This window comes from Pyrus communis, chromosome 12, assembly GCF_963583255.1.
Source record: "Pyrus communis chromosome 12, drPyrComm1.1, whole genome shotgun sequence".
Classification (NCBI taxonomy): Eukaryota; Viridiplantae; Streptophyta; class Magnoliopsida; order Rosales; family Rosaceae; genus Pyrus; species Pyrus communis.
Window position 1 is genome coordinate 16276229 of NC_084814.1, and position 20943 is coordinate 16297171.

General features: G+C 39.0%; 2 protein-coding genes across 2 annotated transcripts; one reads left to right on the forward strand and one right to left on the reverse strand.

Moving 5' to 3' along the window:
* Positions 1-3005: 3005 nt before the first annotated feature.
* LOC137710078 (uncharacterized) lies at positions 3006-3626 on the reverse strand. Its single transcript, XM_068449034.1, has one exon. The coding sequence runs from the start codon at positions 3624-3626 to the stop codon at positions 3006-3008; it is 621 nt and encodes a 206-aa protein (XP_068305135.1).
* Positions 3627-11132: 7506 nt separating this feature from the next.
* On the forward strand, positions 11133-19638 carry LOC137710839 (respiratory burst oxidase homolog protein A-like). Its single transcript, XM_068449976.1, has 14 exons — positions 11133-12136; positions 12343-12502; positions 12727-12775; positions 13454-13567; positions 15050-15472; positions 16896-17282; positions 17386-17481; positions 17605-17720; positions 17849-18016; positions 18093-18252; positions 18398-18595; positions 18695-18823; positions 19208-19286; positions 19376-19638. Exons 1-14 carry the CDS (start codon positions 11440-11442, stop codon positions 19483-19485), a joined length of 2886 nt encoding a protein of 961 aa, XP_068306077.1. The 5' UTR covers positions 11133-11439; the 3' UTR covers positions 19486-19638.
* Positions 19639-20943: the final 1305 nt, after the last annotated feature.

A 20943-nucleotide genomic window follows, 5' to 3' on the forward strand; every position in this document is an offset into this window, starting at 1 on the left:
TGGGTTCATTAGACTTTAGGGTCATGAGTGAAAAAAAAAATTTTAATTATGCATTTATTTATTTATTTATAATCAATATAACATTTTAAAATAATAAAATTTTCATTTCTGTCGGTTATAACCGCCAGAATACTAAAATAATAACCGCCAGAAAGTAAAATAATAAAATAGTCAATTTCTGTTGGTTATAACCGCCATCGTTAAGCCAGAATCCGCTACTAAATTTTCGCCAGGACTTTATGTCGGATATAACCGACAAGATTTTTCTAATATCCGTCACTAATTAAATGATGAGTTGGATATAATTTATCTAATAGGATTTTTCTAATATCTACCACCATCATCCGCCACCTAAAGCTAATATTGTAGTAGTAGTGGTGGTGGTGGTGGTGTTGGTCGTAGCAATTAGCAATCCAACAATTGGGCCTTCAACACCAATAACCAACAAGGTATTCTTGGTGATCCTCTTTGTTGTTTGTGTAGTTTTGGCAACTCTTTCAACCATCACATCTTTGCTTGTCCTCATCGCCCTACACCTTCTTTTGCAAGCTATCATGATATTCCTCATGATGTTGCCAATGATCTCACCTAGTACTTTGATACGTAAGCTACTTACCACATGGCTAATAACGGGGCTGCCCTCCAAGACTCCTCTCCATATACTGGTAAGGATTTTGTCCTCGTTGGTAATGAGGATGCTCTTTCTATCACTCACACTAGTTCTCTTCATCCTACCTTGGGGTCTCGTTAGTTCAACTTAAATAATGGCTTACATGTTCATTCTCTAAAGAAAAATGTTTTCTTTGCTTTTCAATTTATTAAAGATAATTTCATTGTTCATACTATTCATCATTTTGGTCAAGTTATTTCTGACTTTTCATTGGTTCTCTGTTGTTTCAAGGGTGTTGTAAAGGTCATCTCTATCCTATGTCTTTGTCATGTTCGTCTACCTTCCATGTCGTCTCGTCTTCCTTGTGGCACTCCCATCTTGGTCATCCAACTTTCAAAGTTTTATCTAAATTGTCTTTAGGTTTATGTCTTAATTAAATAAGGCGTTTTGTAAGCCTTGTGCACTTTCTCAGTTGCACAAACTATCTTTTAATTCTGATATAATTATTGGTCCGTTACTTTTTTCTTTAATTCATTCAGATATTTAGATGTCTTTTACCCCCTCTCTCTAGTTTTCGATATTGTGTCTTGTTCACGGATGATTATTGTTGTTATTCTTGGGTTTCCCTATGCATACTAAATTCGAGGTTTTTATGCACTTTGAATCTTTATACAATATGGTGAAAAACTGATGGTGGTACGTAACACATAAATCATTCTTAAAATCAGCCTATATTAATTCCTCCATTGAATTCATTCAAACCGATGGTGGTGCGGAATACATAAATAATTCCTTTAAAACCTTTTTCCATAAAATTGGGCTTGTTCATCGTGTCTCTTGTCCACACGTATCCGAACAAAATGGTATTGCTGGACACAAACATCATAATATATCTACTGTCATTCGCCTCCTCTTAAACACTGGTCATGCCCTGTCCTCTTTTTGGGTTGAAGCTGCTCTCCGTGCCAACTTTATCATTAACCTTCTTCCGTCTTCTATCATTGGTTGGTCTAGTCCTTATTTTCGTCTTTTTGGTCGTCACCCAAATTTGTCCTTTCTCCGTACGTTTAGTTGTCCGTATTACCCACACATAGGGACTTATACTACTAACAAATTGGAACCTCGTTCCAATGAATGTGTTTTTGTAGGTTACATCTTGCAACATATCCTAATTAAATGTTCAGTTCAATTATCTAAGAATTGTTCATATTTGGATCCTTAACATATATCCTAATTAAATGTGTGGTAGCTAGGTTTGAGACAGGCTCTGATTGATAAAGAAAAGTGTTGAGGCATGAGTTTGAAGAAAGTTGGAGTTCTACCATAAAATCAGTTGGCAATATGAAAGTAGCCTAACTTTACTTATAAAGCCTATGCAAGACCCTTCTTTCCTTTAATTTGGGATCCATTCTTAACAGAAGTGTAACTCATGATGAATGCTAAATAGAGAAAGATGCTTTTCCAGGTGAATTGAGATTATAAGTTGCGTAATTAGTTTTCAGCCAATTAAGGTAAAACAACATTAGGGTTGGTGCAAGGTCGTATTCTTAAGATCTAATGTGTACAAAAGAAAAATCTAATCTAAGTTTTTTCACAATAAGGCTATGTATATCACACGCAATACTTCGTTGTTGGAATCTAACATCTTAGTCAATTTTAATTTTTTATTTTCTAATCTTTTGGTTTCTTTTACCTACTCAGGTACAGAAAAGAGGATATCATTGTTTAAGCACTTATTATTTAATATAATACCATCACATTCTTTTTCCTTTGTTTGTTCCTTTTACTGCGACGTAAGTAAGCCCTTCGATACTAGCTACAAGTACCCAGTATCTAATAGCAGTAACAAATGTAAGGTTAGATTTGGATGTGTTGAAAATCGAAAGCATTCTCTAGATCTATTAGCATCGGTATACAAATCCACCTACCTCAGCCCTTAGAAGCTCGCAAGTAATGACTGTAATAGAAACACTTGTTACTATTGCATTTTCTCAACTCCACCAACACACAAAATGTGAAAGATTCAGAACGAACTCACCCCCAAAGAAATAAAAATAAAAATTAATTCTAGTATCCCCACCAGTTTCTTGCCTGCAATTTGTGAATCATTTCCTCATTAAATAAAATCATAAATTAAAAAACACCATGGAATTCTTCTCTTGTTCTTAAGTGGCCACCTAAAAAAGCAGAGTGAAGAGAATAGAAAGGAAGAAACCCACAAACATGGATTTTCTTGTCTTTTTTTTTTTTTTTTTTGAACACCAGATACCATATCATAACATAAAAGGCCTACAGAGAGGCAACCATACAAACAATTAACAAGCAGTGACAAGGGGTAAACCACAAAGACCCCTCCACCAAGTAGAGGCGTCACCCCCGGCACCACCAAAGCAAATTAATGAGGACAAGGTAGCCCGTCATTATTCAATACAAAGACCAACGAAGATGGGGGCCTAACGACCCAAACGACATCACTCATCTCCGTAAAACCACCCGATGCAATCTTGTGAGCCACGCCATTAGCAGAACGGGGCACCCAAGACCATCGGCAAACAAGGAACTTCCCCCCCAGCTGTTTAACCCGAGCCAGCACCAGGAATGCCTCCCAACTACCCCTAGACAGCGAGCTAGATAAACAATTAATCGCTTCAAGGGAGTCCGACTCAAGAATTACATACCTTACACCCAATTCTTCACCGAGCTGGCACCCGTGCAACAACGCATAAGCCTCCGCTGCAGCAGCAGAAGGAGCAGATATAGCATATCGCGCTGCAGCCACGAATTTTCTCTCCATGTCCCGCGCAATCAATCCAACAAATCCCATCTTTGAGGCCTTGGACCAACTAGCATCCACATTAATCTTCACAAAAGGAGAGGCCGGAGAACACCACCGCGCCACCTGGGTACCCCTCCTCCCGTCACCCCCTCCCCTCACCCCAGCCATTGCCTTAGCACCAAAAAACGAGCTCATAGCCGCAGAAACATCCGCCAAGACTTTTAAAGGGTTAACAGACATCCCTTTGAAAACAAGATCACAACGAGCTTTCCAAATACACCAACAGGTAAAAACAATATAAGATTGTCTCCACATTGTATCTCCAGAGTTGCATAAATTCGGAGAGAATACCTTCTAAATCCATTCCAGCCAAGACGGAAGAGAAAGACGATCCAATTTATACCCCAAAGCCCCACCAAACCAAATTGGCTCAACCCAAGAGCAAGAAAGGAAAATGTGCTCAATGGTTTCATCATGGCAGCAACAAATAGGACAAGTAGAGGTCAGAGAGGACCGACGTCGGTACAGGGCTTCCCGAGTAGGAAGACAATTATGCATCGTAAGCCACAGGAAGTGTCGCAACTTGGGGGGCACCTCCAGCTTCCAAATCCCCTTCCAAAACGCCTTAGGCACCCCACGAACAGAAGGCCGATGCTTGTCCCTCCTGGCCAGTGATCTACCTTGCAGCCATCTATAACCCGACTTGACCGAATAAGTACCGTTCTTACTCAAATCCCAGATAAGCCTATCATTACGACTTAGATCCCCCAGAGGCATCTCCTCAATAGCCTGCAAAGCCTCCCCCGATATGAAAGGCTGTAAAAAGCTAAGATTCCACCGCCCCGACTCCGAACAGATAAGCGCACTGACCCTTAAACTGGGAGTAACCGCAACCTGGCCAACCGGCACCGGATGTCCAAGGGGCAAGGATGGAAGCCACCTATCCTGCCACACCCGCACCTCCTGACCGCCCAAAATCTGCCAATGGGAACCCTCCTTGATCACGTCCCTGCCACAGATGAGGCTGCTCCATGCCCAAGAAGCCCGACCACCTTTCTTCGCATCCCATATCGAGCAATGGGGAAAATACCGGGCTTTAATCACCCTAGCCCACAGCGAGTCCGGTTCCGTGATTAAACGCCAGCACTGTTTAGCGAGCAGAGCATCATTAAATTCCATAAAGTTTCTAAAACCTAAACCACCTAAGTCTTTTGGCAAACCTAAAACCTCCTTTGAAACCCAATGAATCTTTTGGGCTCCCTCCTTGTAACCCCACCAAAATCCAGTCACCAACGCATCCAATTCCTGACAAACGGCGGCGGGGAATTTAAAAATGCACATTGGATACGCCGGGATAGCTTAGATAACCGCCTTAATTAAAACCTCTTTACCGGCACGGGATAGAGTACTTTGTTTCCACCCTTGTAGCTTTTCCATTACTCTTCCTTTCACATAAGCAAGACCACGCTTTTTCGACCGGCCCCAAATAGCAGGGACCCCCAAATAGGTCCCCGGATTGCTAACCACCGCCATACCAAGGGCATTCCCCATCTAATCTGCGTTCACTTTCGGAACATTTGCCCCAAAGAAAACACTGGATTTCTCCAGATTATCCTTCTGCCCAGACGCCACACAAAAATTGTCCAGCATATGTTTCAAATTCCTGCAGTTTTTCACATCTGCCTGCAAAAACAGAAGGGTATCATCCGCAAAGAAGAGGTGAGAAATCACGGGTCCGGATCCACCCATCTTAACACCCTCCAACCTACCTTGGTCCACCGCACCTTGAATCAGTTTGGAAAGAACATCCCCCACCAAGATAAATAAATAAGGAGAAAGAGGATCCCCATGACGGAGACCCCGCGAGGGAGCAAAAGACTCTCCAGCCTGCCCATTTAGGAGAACAGCGAACTTCACAGACGAAATACATCCATTAATTAACGATCTCCAACTACTGCTAAACCCCATTCTTTCCATTACCGCATCCAAAAAGTCCCATTCAACCCTATCATACGCCTTCTGCATATCCAGTTTAATCCCCATTTCAAATCTGTTCCTGGCTTTCCTTTCCTTCCCTTCAGATAATGAAACATCTCATGGACTATGCCAATGCAATCCTGAATTTGTCTACCCTCCACAAAAGCATTCTGAGATGGAGATATGATTTTAGGCAATAATACCTTCAACCGGTTAGCAAGAATCTTTGACAGTATTTTGTACGAATAGTTACACAGGCTGATAGGCCTGAACTGCGACACAAATTCCGGATTAGGGACTTTGGGAATCAGTACTATATTAGTCTGATTTATCAATCTCGAACCCGCAACGTCCTGAAGCAACTCTCTGACCAGAGCCGAAACATCTTCCTTCACAATCTCCCAGTATGTCTGATAGAAGATCCCCTGAAAACCATCGGGGCCAGGAGCCTTAAGACCTCCCATATTCCCAGCAGCCTCCTTTATCTCCTCCTCCGTTACCGGTGCAGTTAGCGCCTCATTCATTTCTGTCGAGACCGAGGGATTAATGCAATCTAGCAGCGACCCCCAGTTACGAGCCCCTGCTGAGCTAAAAACTGAAGAGAAATGATTATCCACTAAATGGCGCACCTGAGACGGGTTTTCCACCCAGTTCCCATTCTCAGCCCTAAGCTTCACAATCTTATTTCTCCTACGCCTCTGAAGGGTTGAAGAGTGAAAAAACTGAGTGTTTGCATCCCCCTCCCTCAACCATTTTACCCTCGATCGCTGACACCAATAACTCTCATCTTGGAGTCTTAACTCATCAATCTGCCGAGATATCTCCCTTATCTCATCATAGTTTGGACCCCAGTCTCGCTGGAGTGAGTCTAACTGGGAAAGGAGATCATGGATCCTGCTACCCCGCCCCTTAAATTTGGTACGATTCCACCTGCTCAAGCGATAACGACATTCGTTTAAAGATCTCACCCACCTATTCACAGGGCTACCATGATGCCGCCAGTCCCAGCACATTTCCACCAAATTCTTGCACTCTTCCTCCGAGACCCAAAACGCCTCAAACCTGAACATCTTCCTTCCTTTCTACCCATCAGATATAGAACTAAGAACAATTGGGCAGTGATCCGAGGCTAAAACCGTTTCATGCATAACATGGGAGTTCGGCCAGAGTTGCTGCCACTTTTCATTCGCCATGACCCTGTCTAATCGCTCTTCCACCCAATCCCCTTTTCTCAGCCCTCTCCACGTGAATGTTGGCCCATTGAAACCCAAATCCATCAACTGAGAGGAAGACAGAAACTCTTCTAAGAATCTTGGTCTGTTGTACAAGACCTCAACTCCTCCAGACTTCTCATAATCCCACAGGAATTCGTTGAAATCCCCACCACAAATCCAAGGTATGTCTGTGGGGGTAAAGTGGTTAACCATCCATTCCCAAAACAGATTTTTCTCAACTCTATACGACGTTCCGTACACACCCGTAATCCTACTCCATTGCGTTTGCCCTTTAATTCTCATCACAGCATCAATAACATGCTTGGACGAAAAGATAATATTAACCTCCAGATTGTCCTCCCACCATAAACTCAACCCTCCAGAAATTCCAATTAGCGAAACATCAAAGCCATGTAAGTAACCCAATCGCCTCCTCACACCTAGAATTCTATGATCTTTCATCTTAGTCTCTGATAAGAAGATCATAGAGGGTCTCTTTTTGCGAATAAGCCCATGGAGAGCCCTGACTGTCGTGTCCGACCCTAGCCCACGACAGTTCCAGAATATATAACTCATGGCTGGCCTACGGCTGTTGAAGGCCAGCCGCCACGGCCCCGAGCCAACTTGCCCGCCTTCCTTGTCACCATCCTTCCTTTAGCAATATCCGACCCCCCTTCCAGTACTTCCTGTCCTCCAAGATTCTCACTTATTTCTTCCTTATCTTCACCCGTCGTATAGACCGCTCGTTCCACCGATAGGTCTCCTTCCTTGCAATTTAACCTCCTCCCTGTCTCTGCCACCCTTCCTTGGTAATTCTCTTACGTATCCGGGCCCTTGAATTTCTTCTGTGGAGCTTGAGTTAGCATCATATCCTGTGTTTCCCCACTTCTTTTACTACCCCATAATGGTTCATCATCTTGGGCGGACAGAATGTTATTGCCCCCCTGGACCTCGCCCGACCTTCCTTCACCCACTGTTTTAATGCATTCCATTTCAGAGCAGGAAGACGTATCCTCTGCCTCCCCCTTCATTCTTCTACGCCATTTTTTTTTACCTGTGCCCCGACTCTTTGATGCTCCCCCTGCCTCCATGGTTTGATTACGCTCCATTCCTTGAGCCTTCGACATCCGTAAACTACCTTGATTCTGTGCAGCCGTGATGCCCGGTCCGCGCACCGCCCCGGCCTGCCGGCGTTCCCCCCTGCCCACATACTCCACTCTCGTCGATGTCGCCACCTCCCTTACCGGCGGTGCCTTCATCCACTCTCCATACGCCACCTCCCCATCTCCAGACATCTCAACGGAACATTCAGTATTGATATGCCCAATCCGTCCACACCTGTAGCAAAAATCTTGAAGCCGTTCATACCGAAATTCTACCCAGGTTTCCTTATTTGAATCCCTTCGAATCCAGCATCCCTTGAATAATGGTTTCTCCGTATCAACTAAGATTCTGATTCGCACAAATCCACGAACGTGTCCAGGATCCTCCATGGCTATAAATTTCCCAGCCTCTTTGGTTACACGCTGCACGTTCTCGATAGAGGCTAAGCCCAGCGGAATTCCCCTTATTTGAACCCAAAATGGAAAGCATCCAGCTCCATCTCCTCTAAAGCGAGCTCCGGAGGCCATTTCACGACAGAGAACACCTTTTTCATCACTGCCCAGGGAACCTGCTCAAGGATTTTTGAAGCTACATTTTCATCTTTGACCAAAATAATAAAGACATTCTCCCTTACCCATTTTATTTCCACCTCACCCAATTCTTTACATGGATTTTCTTGTCTTGACCCCAACAAAAAGAAGCTTTTTCTGCTAGTGGTCACATGGCGTTTTTACATTTGTAGTGCTTATAAAGAAGGAGAATTGTCATTTGCACTCAAATTTTTTATATTTAAAAACAAAATACACTTGTGAGGAGTAAAAAATAGGAGCGCTTGTGTGTAGTCTTGCTTGACAAAACTATTGAAAGTCGTTTTTAATTAATATATGAGTCAAGCACAATTAATGTAATTTAAATTTTAAAAAAAATTGTTACCACTATTAAGATCTTTTCACATGACATCTTCAAGATCACTAAAAATTCTATTATTTTAAAAATCCTCGCCTCGTGCTGCCTAGCCACTAGGCTGCTGGACATCGTCCCAATTAAGAAAGGGTGCCTAGACTTGCTTAGGCGCTCGCCTAGTCTGCCCAGACCCGCCTAGGCATCTGCAAGGTTGCAACTCTCAATTAGATAGAAAATGGATAACTTTTATATTGCAATTTTTTTTATTAAGTTGTAAGAGACTTGTAAATACTTCAATGAACACATATTATATCCTTGTTTCCCATGTTTACATTATGTTCTAATACTTCATAATCTATATGTCATTTTATTTTGCAATTTATGTATCCGATTGAAATTATGTATTTTTTTAAATATAAGCAAACACTTTCTTTATATGATATATAATAAATTTACTTAAATCAGCTTAGGCCACCTAGGCCCCGCGTAGACCGCTTAGGCGCGAGGTCCCAGCCCACCACCTGACTAGCGCTTAGACTCTTTTAGAACCTTGAGAATTCAAATCATTAGCATGCTCGATCAATTAAATAAAAGAATGTGACAAAAAAAAATGAATGAGTTGAGACTACTTGAATATCACTATATGACAACACTGTTGGGATATTTGGAAAAATAATCAAATTTTAGACCTTATATAGGTTTATAGTCACCATTTTAATTTTATGATAATTATAACCAAAAGGTTTTTTTAGCCAAAATGGTCCCTGAGATTTGCATAACTCCTCAATTTGGTCTCTGAGATTTGAAATCGATAAAATTGGTCTCTGAGTTTGTTCACCATCAATCATTTTGGTCATTCCATGGAAAATATCCATTAAATAAGGATAAAGTGACAAAAATACCCTCATTTTTAACAAATCATTTTGGCCTATTGTTTATTAAATGGTAGTTTTTTCATTTTGTTCCTTATTTAACATAAGTTTTCACAGAATGACAAAAATGATTGATGGTGGACAATCCTAGGGACCACTTCTATTGATTTCAGATCTCAGAGACCAAAGTGAGGAATTGTACAAATCTCATGGACCATTTTGGCTAAAAAGCCTAACCAAACTTGATGTAAAAGTACTAATATACCCTTAATATTACGATTTCTCACAATAACCTAAACACAACCTATAACACTGCATATTTGAATATAGATGAAGAGAGTTATCTGAATTCCCACATTATTTTTGGCAATTGGCACCAGCTTAAGAAATTAATCTTTATCACTTTTTTGTTTTCGTTATTGTATTTAATCTTTAAATTCCATTCGGATGTCTGCAACCTTTAACTACACATTTGGATGTTTGCAACCTTTAAACCATAATGAAAGCCTGAATTGAAACAAAAAAGAATAAAAAAAACAAAGTCTTCGAGATTAAATTGTTAGGTATCTCGGTACTTCCAATAAGATTTTAAAATTGATGTGATTGAAGAATGAAAGTGCAGTCAAAGGTGACAATAAGGCTGTTGTATCGTTTTGCAAAAATCCGGAAGGTTGCAGAAAGTAGTTCAAAAGTTGAAGAGAATAATGAAAACAAAAAAGTGATAGAGATTATTTCCTCATTTTAAGGTAGTTTAAAGGTTGTATTTTGGTTGTTTTCAGAAATCCTAATATTAAGGGTATATTAATACTTTTACATCAAGTATTGATTATAATTACATAAAATTAAAATGATTGTTAACATTCTATACGGGATTTAAAATTTAGTTATTTTTCGAAATTTCTCAACACTGTTAGATGACGAATAAAAATAAAATAACTACTCAAGCTAAATTCTCAGTTTGCGGGATATAAAAACACAATTGATAATGCATAAAAGCTTGACATTCAAATAATAAGTCACCATTACAAATAATGCATGTAACTAGTGTTCTAAAAATCTCAGCCTAGCGCTAGGCGGCTGGTTACCGACATGATTAGTCCCTAAGCATTTAAAATTAAGAAAGGGCACCTAGCCTACCTAGGCACCCACCTAGACCTGTCCACCCACCTAGGTCGAAATTCTTACTTAAGAAAGATAACTTCCATCTTGCATTTTATTTTTTCATTAAATTGTACGAGATTTCTTGAATGTTTGGATGAACACTCATTGTATGTTGTTCCTCATATTTTCAATATGTTCGAATATTTTATAATCAATATATCATTCTATTTTGCAATTCAAGCGTTTTAATACAATGATGTATTTTTTTAAGTACAAGTAGACAGTTTATTTATATGTTATATAATAAATTCAATTAAAATTAAAAAAAAAAAACTGCCTAAACCCCCACCTAGGCTCCGCCTAAACTCCCGCCTAGACACATATCCGTCGCCCAACCAGTGCCTAGCACCTTTTGAATCCTTGCGTGTAACACATTCAAACAAACCGTAACCACATCCGCATATAATTTCATAACAAATATCAATTTACAGAAAATAAATAAATAAACGTACATATATAGCACATAAATATGTACATGTATAATATACTTGTGGTGGTTTTATTGTATGCTCCCCGTGAGATAATTGAGTACTTTTAGCTTTCTTGCTTCTCTGCTACAAAGCTTTGTCTGCTTCTCTCTTTTTTCTCTGTCTAATGCTGCGTTCCGCGTACATGTCTTTTCCCTGAGATTCCGAACAAACCGCGTTCCACGACCAATTCACTCTCTTTTCACAAAAAGAATAGAAGAAAACAAAACTCACTCATCACTCTCCTCACCTCTGCATTTTTACAACTCTTATAAACACCACCACCTCCCCCCCTCATTTTAAAATTATATACAACTGTTTCTGTTTGTTAATTATCATTCTGTTTTATTCATCAATGAGGGCTCTTCCGAGGCACGAGCGCCGATGGGCCTCGGACTCCATCCCCATGAGATCGACGGTCAGCACCGGATCATCATCTCCGGCAATGACCGATGACTCCAACTCTGGGGATCAGGAGTTCGTCGAGGTAACTCTCGACTTACAAGATGACAACACGATTGTCCTCCGCAGCGTCGAGCCGGCCACCGTCATTCACATCGACGAACTCGCCACCGCCGGAAATGAAACTCCGACGTCGGCGTTGGCTTCGGCTTCTCAGTCGCCATCCACGATACGGCGAAGCTCGTCCAACAATCGGATACGGCAGTTCTCTCAGGAGCTCAAAGCCGAGGCCGTAGCGAAAGCGAAGCAATTTTCTCAAGAGCTCAAAGCCGAGCTGAGGAGGTTTTCGTGGAACCAAAGCCACGGCTCGAGAGTTCTCTCCGCTTCGACTTCTCAGAATGCATCAGTCGGTGGTGGCGGAGGCGGTGCATTTGACTCGGCGCTGGCAGCTCGAGCTCTCAGGCGGCAGCGAGCGCAGCTTGATCGCACTCACTCCAGCGCTCAGAAAGCGCTTCGGGGGTTAAGGTTCATTAGTAACTGCAAGAGTACGAAGACCAATGGCGTCGATGCTTGGAACGAAGTGGAGGTCAATTTCAACAAGCTCGCCAAGGATGGCCACCTCCATCGCGCCGATTTCGGTCAATGCATCGGTACTACTACTACTAAAACTACAATTTATCTTCACATTATGCATGCAAGAAAGATTTTTGTAAAATGATTTTTCGGGTTTCAAATGATAAACGATAAAAAATGCTCGCGCAGTTTGCTGCAGTCAATGACTCAATATTATTATGTTTATTTTCATACACTATTGATTTTTGTGTGTTTGTTGTTTTGTTTGATTTTGTTTTTGAAGGAATGAGAGATTCCAAGGAGTTTGCGTTGGAGTTGTTCGATGCGTTGGGTCGTAGACGACGAATGAAGGTTGAGAAAATCAGCAAGGACGAGCTCTATGAGTTTTGGTCCCAAATTTCCGATCAAAGTTTCGATTCGAGACTTCAGATCTTCTTCGACATGTACGCAGTAATTAATAAATTATCTAATTACCTTTGACCAAAAAAAAACCAATTATCTAATTACAATCATTGCTCATTAATTGTTTGCTCAACCTTAATTGTATATTCATATAAAGCAAACACGTGGACAAATAATGCCAAATCGTCATGTCGTATTTCACTTTTTTTGAAATATTTAAACTTATATGGAAATATTTTAATTCATAATTTATATATTCCAACAGGGTGGACAAGAATGATGATGGTCGAATTACCGAAGAAGAAGTTAAAGAGGTATTTTAATTATATTGATCAAAGGATTTTATTTTTATTTTATTATATTTTTTCTAATCAACTTTGAACATGCTTAAGCAGCCGCGTTAAATTAATAATATAAATGCTGTTCATGAACTTGCCTAACTCTGCGCCGACCAAACTCAATCGTTCATGAAATTTGATCTCCCTAATCTAATCGTACAAGTAATGCACAAGCTTCTTGGCGGGTTTCATATTTTCATGGCCTACATGGTGTCATTTGCTTTATTATAATTCATGTTAGGCAGGATTGGGTGACCATAAATCAATGAAAAATTCCAAAACTAACTACCACACTTAAATTAAAAAAATAAAAAAAAACTTAATAATGGAGTTAATTAAAACGTCTCTTTTTTTCTTGGTTCGTAAGCATCTTTATTCATTTTTAGTTGGACATATGGCATCTCAAATTCTCGGGTTTTACCAAATTTTTCCGAATGGTCCAATCGTTTCCAGTGGGGTTGGTGAGGGCTTTGTAGTCAATATATGGTAGTAAGTATTCCGGTCGTTGTTTGGAAATTTCCTTTTTTGTTTGGATAGTTTTAATTAATGTGAACTATAAACTCAGTGTTTGCTGGAAAAATTATAATTAAATTCTTATTTTATTTCTTGTAAAAAAGAATTATTATTTTATTTATTTGATCTCGAATGTTTTAGATCATCATGTTGAGTGCTTCTGCAAACAAGCTATCAAGATTGAAGGAACAAGCAGAGGAATATGCAGCTCTGATCATGGAAGAGTTGGATCCTGAAAGGCTTGGCTACATCGAGGTAGGTCCCAATTGCCACAACTTCTAGTTGGATTTTCTTTTTCTTGTATACATGTATTTATATATACACCACCTTTTTATATATTTCTAGCTGGCCATAAGATAAGCATATGGATGGTTAAATATCCAAATCTTGGAGTCCGTCATTATTTGTAGTAGACTTTTACTTTTAATGAAAAATGATTTATTAATGATAAAGACAGCTAGAACTGCTAGGAAATTTTGGTCAAATAGTCTTGGGCAATCCAACTACACATTCTTGAGGCATGGACTTTTATAATTTAATTTGCAAATTAGTTTTCCCAACTAATTACTTGGGTTTACATGTCAAATAAGGCATTGACCAGTTTGATATTGACACAGTTAAAGGCAAGATGCATGCTTAAATTTCACCGACCAGAATTCCACTTAATTATCAGATTTCCTTGTTTTGTTGACAAACTTATCGACAACCATCTGGAATGGTTGAACCATTTTTTTCGTTACTGTTGACTTAATTATCAGATTTCCTTTTTTTCTCATTCCTTACTTATCTTGCCTGAATTTAATTATGTGCCTGCTACTTAGTGTTTTGAGACATGGTCTTTTTTCTATGGAAAATGTTGCAACAATAAGGTCGAAAAATAGTGGATGAATTATTCCAAAGGAAAAGCTAGTGAAATTTTTTCTTAAGCTGGTAGTTATATAGGTCATCACCCTTGCATCTTTTCCATTCTCAAAAGCCTTTCATGACAGTTTCAAACAATTTTCTTCTATCTATATATAAAAACAGTGTTTGATTTTTATTTACATCTAAGTGCAGAGAAATATTAATTAAACCAAACTTAGTGGAGATGTTCGAACTATTGGAAGAGATGTGACTAACTATTACACATCATATCTTGAGAGGGTACTATCGTAATTTAATCGTACATACGGAAAATTATCTTCACCTACCATACACTTGGCGAGTGCTAATTCTGACGTACACATAGTTTTGTGAGGATCATCTTCAGATTATCTTTGTGAGGATCCAGATGGTCCTTTAATTATATCCATTTATCGTGAATTGTGCAGTTAGTTTTTGTCAGATACTATTTATATTTTATTTTAAATAAAATTTTTATAATGATTTTTAATCGCACTATATGCAATAAATGGACAGAATTAAAGGATCCCAAGATTCTCACCTCACTCTCCCACGTGGACCTTCTACTTCTACGCTTAATTCTCACTCAAACACGAGGCACGCGTGCAGGGTTATTAGTTGACATCATGCAGATTTCTTGAAATCTTTCCTGCATTGCATGGTAGTCATCTTCATTCTCTGACGAGTTTGTCCAGAGTGGGTGTTACTGGTGTAGTTGAATATGATTTTACTCTTGAGCTGCGTTTTGGATTCAAACTTTTTTTTTAGTCTATGAAAAAAATAAATAAATAAAACTCTGAAGATTTTGTTGTTAATAATGTGGATGATGAGGACGACGATAAAATGTTGATGCAGTTGTGGCAATTGGAGACGCTTCTACTACAAAAAGACACGTACTTAAACTACAGCCAAGCACTGAGTTACACTAGCCAAGCCCTAAGCCAGAACCTCCAAGGGCTGAGAAGTAGGAGCCCAATACGCAGAATGAGCACCAAATTACTCTATTACTTGCAGGAAAACTGGAAGAGAATCTGGGTTTTGACATTGTGGGTTAGCATTATGATTGCGCTCTTCACATGGAAATTCATCCAGTACAAGAGGAAAAGTGCCTTTCAGATAATGCGTTATTGCGTTCTCACGGCCAAAGGTGCTGGCGAGACCTTGAAATTCAACATGGCTCTTGTGCTGCTGCCTGTTTGTAGAAACACCATCACTTGGCTCAGGTCCACCAGGCTTGGCTTCTTTGTGCCTTTTGACGACAACATCAACTTCCACAAGGTACTACGTGCATGACACACTCATTATACGAAAATATTAAGGAAGACTATGAAAATAGCTTAAAAATATGATTTTTTGTTAAAATGAACAGTACCGGAAACTTTTGTTAAAGTTTCCAAAATATGAGCTACCTTGGTCCCACTTATCTTTGGACACATTTAGAAAATATTAATTAGCAAATTTTTTTAGTATAATTATACGGAAATTTAGAATTTTGGGGCCAATAACACATTTGTTAACCATTTCTTTAGTATAGTTATACGAAAGTTCGGAATTTTGTAAGCCAGTGATGACATGATCTCACATGGACAGCCGCCGGTCTATGTGTATCTTCCCCCTGCGTCTAGGGCAAACTTTATAATATTTAGTGCCAACGCAAGGGTTTACGTTAGCCCTTGGAAAGCACTAGTTTCATCTAGAGACTATAGGCAGCAGAAGTTGACGAAATAAATAGCATTCTATATAGTTCTTTTGTTAGGGCAAAGGAAAGGAGAAAACCATATAGTGGGAACCAGAAACGCATTGACTTAATTTGGGAAAAGTAACCAGGCAACCCACATGTTTAGGATATATAAGGTTAAAGTTTTTTCTTTTCTTTTCTTGAAAAATAAGGTTAAAGTATTACAGCTGTATTTATACTTGATTCGTAGATATCTTCCTTTAATAAAAATAAAGGGAATAGGTATCAAATCACATGTCACCGAAAAAGAAATATAAAGAGGTATCACCGTCCTATGAGCACTGGTAGGTCCCAATTGCTGTTGATGTGCCAAAACTAATATAGTAGAAATATTAATTTGAATTTGTTCGTAGGTTAACATAGTTCTATGTGCATGAGGATCCTCTCCGGGCCGGATCCTCTTTGTGAGGATTTTTAAATCGTGTTTTTTTATCGTACATTGTAAGGTCAGAAATCATTTTAAATATTTTTATTTTAAATTAAATATGAATAGTACTTGATGAAAACTGACCGCATAATATACGATGAATGAACACGATTTAAGGATCTTTAGAATCCTCACAAAAAGGATCCGGAGAGAATCCTTCTGGGTTCTATGTTTGGGGTTTAGGTGAGGGGAACTCACTTGACTACATCTGGTTGACGTAATTATAGATAATTTCCTCTGTGCACTTTGTTTTCTCTACAATATAATCGTAAATGCAATGTGCCTCATTGTGACTTGGAAACTTTTTTTTATGTATAAAGGCTTGGCAAAGAGTCTTGAAGTAGCATCACATGACACATCCAAGTGAGATTGTTCAATGCTAGAGTGCCAGATTACTTGATTTGTAGAGGTCCTGAATTTATTAATTAATCTTGTTAACTGAATCCCCGGCTGATTAAACTCAATTCTCGCCTTATGAAACGGATAATACTATGTGACATCCGCTAAAATGTGCTTTCCTTTGAGAACCTTTGCAGACAATTGCTGCAGCCATCGTAGTTGGTGTCATTCTCCATGCTGGGAACCATCTTGCTTGTGATTTTCCGAGGCTTATAAAGGTTCCCGAATCAGACTACGAGAAATATTTGCATCATGACTTTGGAAAGCATAAACCCACCTACCTAGATTTGGTTAAAGGGGCAGAGGGGGTGACTGGAATTATAATGGTGATATGCATGATTATTGCTTTCACACTCGCTACACGGTGGTTCAGGCGGAGCCTCATTAAGCTTCCCAAGCCCTTCAATAGGCTCACCGGCTTCAATGCCTTCTGGTATTCACATCACTTGTTTGTTATTGTCTATATCTTGCTCATTATCCATGGCGTTTTCCTCTATCTCGTGCACACATGGTACCTAAAGACGGTAATTATTTGATATCCCTGTATTGATTAGAAATATATCTTTAATTTGGGTTGTTAATAATGTTTAAGTTTCTTAATAAAGAGTGTTATATTCATGCTTTCAGACTTGGATGTATCTTTCTGTTCCTGTTTTACTATATGCTGGAGAAAGGATCTTGAGAATCTTTCGGTCCGGCTCATATACTGTCCGTCTTCTGAAGGTGAACATGTACTAGCGCATTAATACAACTTCTGTTGTTAGGAAACTAGAATATATAGAAGGCTGCTTGCTAGTAAGTTGCAATTATGAGTTATTTGATTAGATATTAATTCTGAACTTGCAGGTTGCTATTTATCCTGGAAACGTTCTCACATTGCAAATGTCTAAGCCACAACAATTTAAGTACAAGAGTGGTCAGTACATGTTTGTACAGTGCCCAGCAGTTTCTCCGTTTGAGTGGTAAGTCACTATGGTGATACCAATTTATGAAAAACACTCAATTTTAGTCCCCTGCCTATAATTAGTGTAGGGATGTTGTTTCTGATTTGCTCATCCCGAGTGTTAATTTGTTAAAATATTTATGTCAGGCATCCATTTTCGATTACATCTGCTCCAGATGATGACTACCTTAGTGTTCACATTCGTCAGCTTGGTGACTGGACACAAGAACTTAAGAGGGTCTTCTCAGAAGCTTGCGAGCCTCCCTTAGCTGGGAAGAGTGGCCTTCTAAGGGCTGATGAAACAACCAAGACAAGGTGTATATCATGAAATTATTATTATTTTGGTCTCAATTTTAGTAAGATATTTAAACACAAGTTTTCTGGACACCAGTTTGCCCAAGCTTTTAATAGATGGGCCTTACGGTGCCCCAGCACAAGACTACCGGAAATATGATGTCCTGCTGCTTGTTGGTCTTGGAATCGGTGCAACGCCATTCATCAGTATTTTGAAAGATTTGCTCAACAATATTGTCAAGATGGAAGAGCAGGCAGTAAGTATATATATAACTTCTGCAGCCATTCTGTTTATTGTGACTGCTACCTCACTATCCCAATGTTATCATCTAAATATGTGTTTCTTGGTCACCAAGTCCTTTGCATCAATGAGGACTCACAAATCTGCTTTCTTCTTTTCAGGATTCCATTTCAGATTTCAGTCGAACATCAGACCTAAGTTCTGGAAGTATAGGTTCTCCCAATCCCAACAAGGTTGATCCGAAACGGAAAAAGCCTCTGAAGACCACCAATGCCTACTTTTATTGGGTAACGAGGGAGCAAGGGTCGTTTGATTGGTTCAAAGGAGTGATGAATGAAGTTGCAGAGCTTGATCAAAGGGTAATTAGACATGTTCCTGTGGAATTGATTACGTATATAGATAGATGACCATAGTTAAGTTACTTATAACTTTGTCATGACTTTTTTATTTACTTTTAGGGTGTCATTGAGATGCACAACTACTTGACTAGTGTGTATGAGGAAGGCGATGCTCGATCAACACTCATCACCATGGTTCAAGCTCTCAACCATGCGAAGAATGGGGTGGACATTGTGTCTGGAACTAGGGTAAGATATTTTATCTCTTTTATTCTATAGCATCTCATGCATGTTAACCTTTCAAGCATTGGTTTTTCCACCACAGAATTTTTGTGGCACTGAATCTGCAACCAATGCCTTAATTTGTCATTTTCTTTTTCTTCCAATACATAAACTTGGGAATTTTTTCTTTACATATGATTCACTCGGGATGTTGTTGAGCCACCGAAACTGAGTGGACAAATGGTCCATTGTGCTTCTCTCTTCCTTTCATAAATAAGATACCAGTTATATCCGTGGCACTTTATCATTACTCCTTTTTGGGTATAGCCTCGAGGTGGCGAGCACTTCCTTGGGTCGGACTTGTTGATCGTGACAATAACTTAAGTTACTACTCTTCATTCTTATACTTAGGTGCGGACCCATTTTGCAAGGCCTAATTGGAAGAAAGTTTTCTCAAAAACTTCCTCCAAACACTGTAATGCAAGGATAGGTAAGTCAATATTCTTAAACCTATGAGCAGAATTCGCTTGCTTTCTCCAAATACTGTTACTAATTAACCGTGTTGAAATATTTGAGCAGGGGTATTCTATTGTGGAGCACCAGTTTTGGCTAAAGAACTCAGCCAGCTTTGCTATGATTTCAATCAAAAAGGTTCAACCAAATTCGAATTCCACAAGGAACACTTTTAGAACACTCTTGGGCAATACTTCTATATATAAACTTCCACGCCCTTTAGCTTCTCCTTTCAAATCCATATCCCTTCCTAACACCTTCGTTCACTTTCAGAGTAAGAAATTTTGCAATAATCTTAGATCAATAAAAATAAGAAACTGAATTTTGTACAGTCTTGGTAGAAAAAAAGAAAAGAAAGACAATTGAAGTGCATATATATATATATATATGTATGTATGTATGTATGTATGTATGTATACAAAATAATCTCTGTTTAGTATTTAGCCATATAAATTAAAGTAAAGAAGCACAACTAGAAGAAATATTCTGGTTAGTGAGGGGTCTATGAAAAATTTGGATGCTGCTTTGCGCCTGCGTTGTACACACGGCAAGATATTGGTGATGAGATGTAGAAGTTGACCTAAAATGTCATTATTGGGGAGCTAGTAAAGCTAGAGTGCGATACAGCTAATGGAGAAGTTGACCAAATTGCTAATGATTTGACTTGGATGAGGGGTTAATGGAAGAAGACATTCATAGGTGGCTAGAAGAAGACAGTTTGGAAAAAGGAGAAATTAACAGAAGAAGGTTCTTTCAGTGGACTATGGAGGTGGTGGGAGTGAGATGGCTTTGTCTGTTAGAGTGATTGAGATGGCTTTGTCTGTTAGAGTGATTGATCTCCTCCTTTTGTGAAGTGGGCACAGGAATATCCTTCATGTTTTATTTTTTTTTCATTGAAACATAAGTGGAAGTGTCTTTGGAAGATATTGGAATCCAGCGTGAAGTACTAAAGTAGTGGCCATTATTCTTTATTGGGTGGTGTTGTCGGGACATCCCATTTTATCTTGCACACACAATTAACGAATAAAAAATGATTAAAGGTTAATACGGGTGTATGAAAGGTAAAAATAAGTGTGTCAATAGTATCACCTTTCCCTATTAATCTCATTTACTTTGGTCATTATAATTAACTTTTATATGCCATTTAGTATTATGGTTTAGTGGTGTTTCTCTTCACTTGTAAATGAGAGGTTTTAGGCTCAATTCTTGCCAAAGACGAGTTTGAATCACATTATCTAGCTTATTGAGAGGCTAAGCCCCCCTCTCTCTCTTCCACTAGTATAGATAATATCAGTTGTTCAAAAAAAAAAAAAAAACTTTTATATGATTATTTGCTAAACTGTTGAAGTCTTTATTCTTTTTTGGATGCTATGGTATTAACTTTAGGACAACACAATAAATTTATAATGTGAAAGGTGGAATCTCTTTTTAAGACACTATGATCCATATAATATTCACATATTAATTTATGAGTAGAAGGTTTAATTCAGAATCCAAATCTAAACTTATATAGTTCTCAAGATATGAGAATCATTTCCATATAACACCTCAATATGGATATTGGAGTTTACTAGCAAAATTTTGCAATGACATGAGATACAATAAAACTGGGCAAATGGTAAAACTCTTTGGAG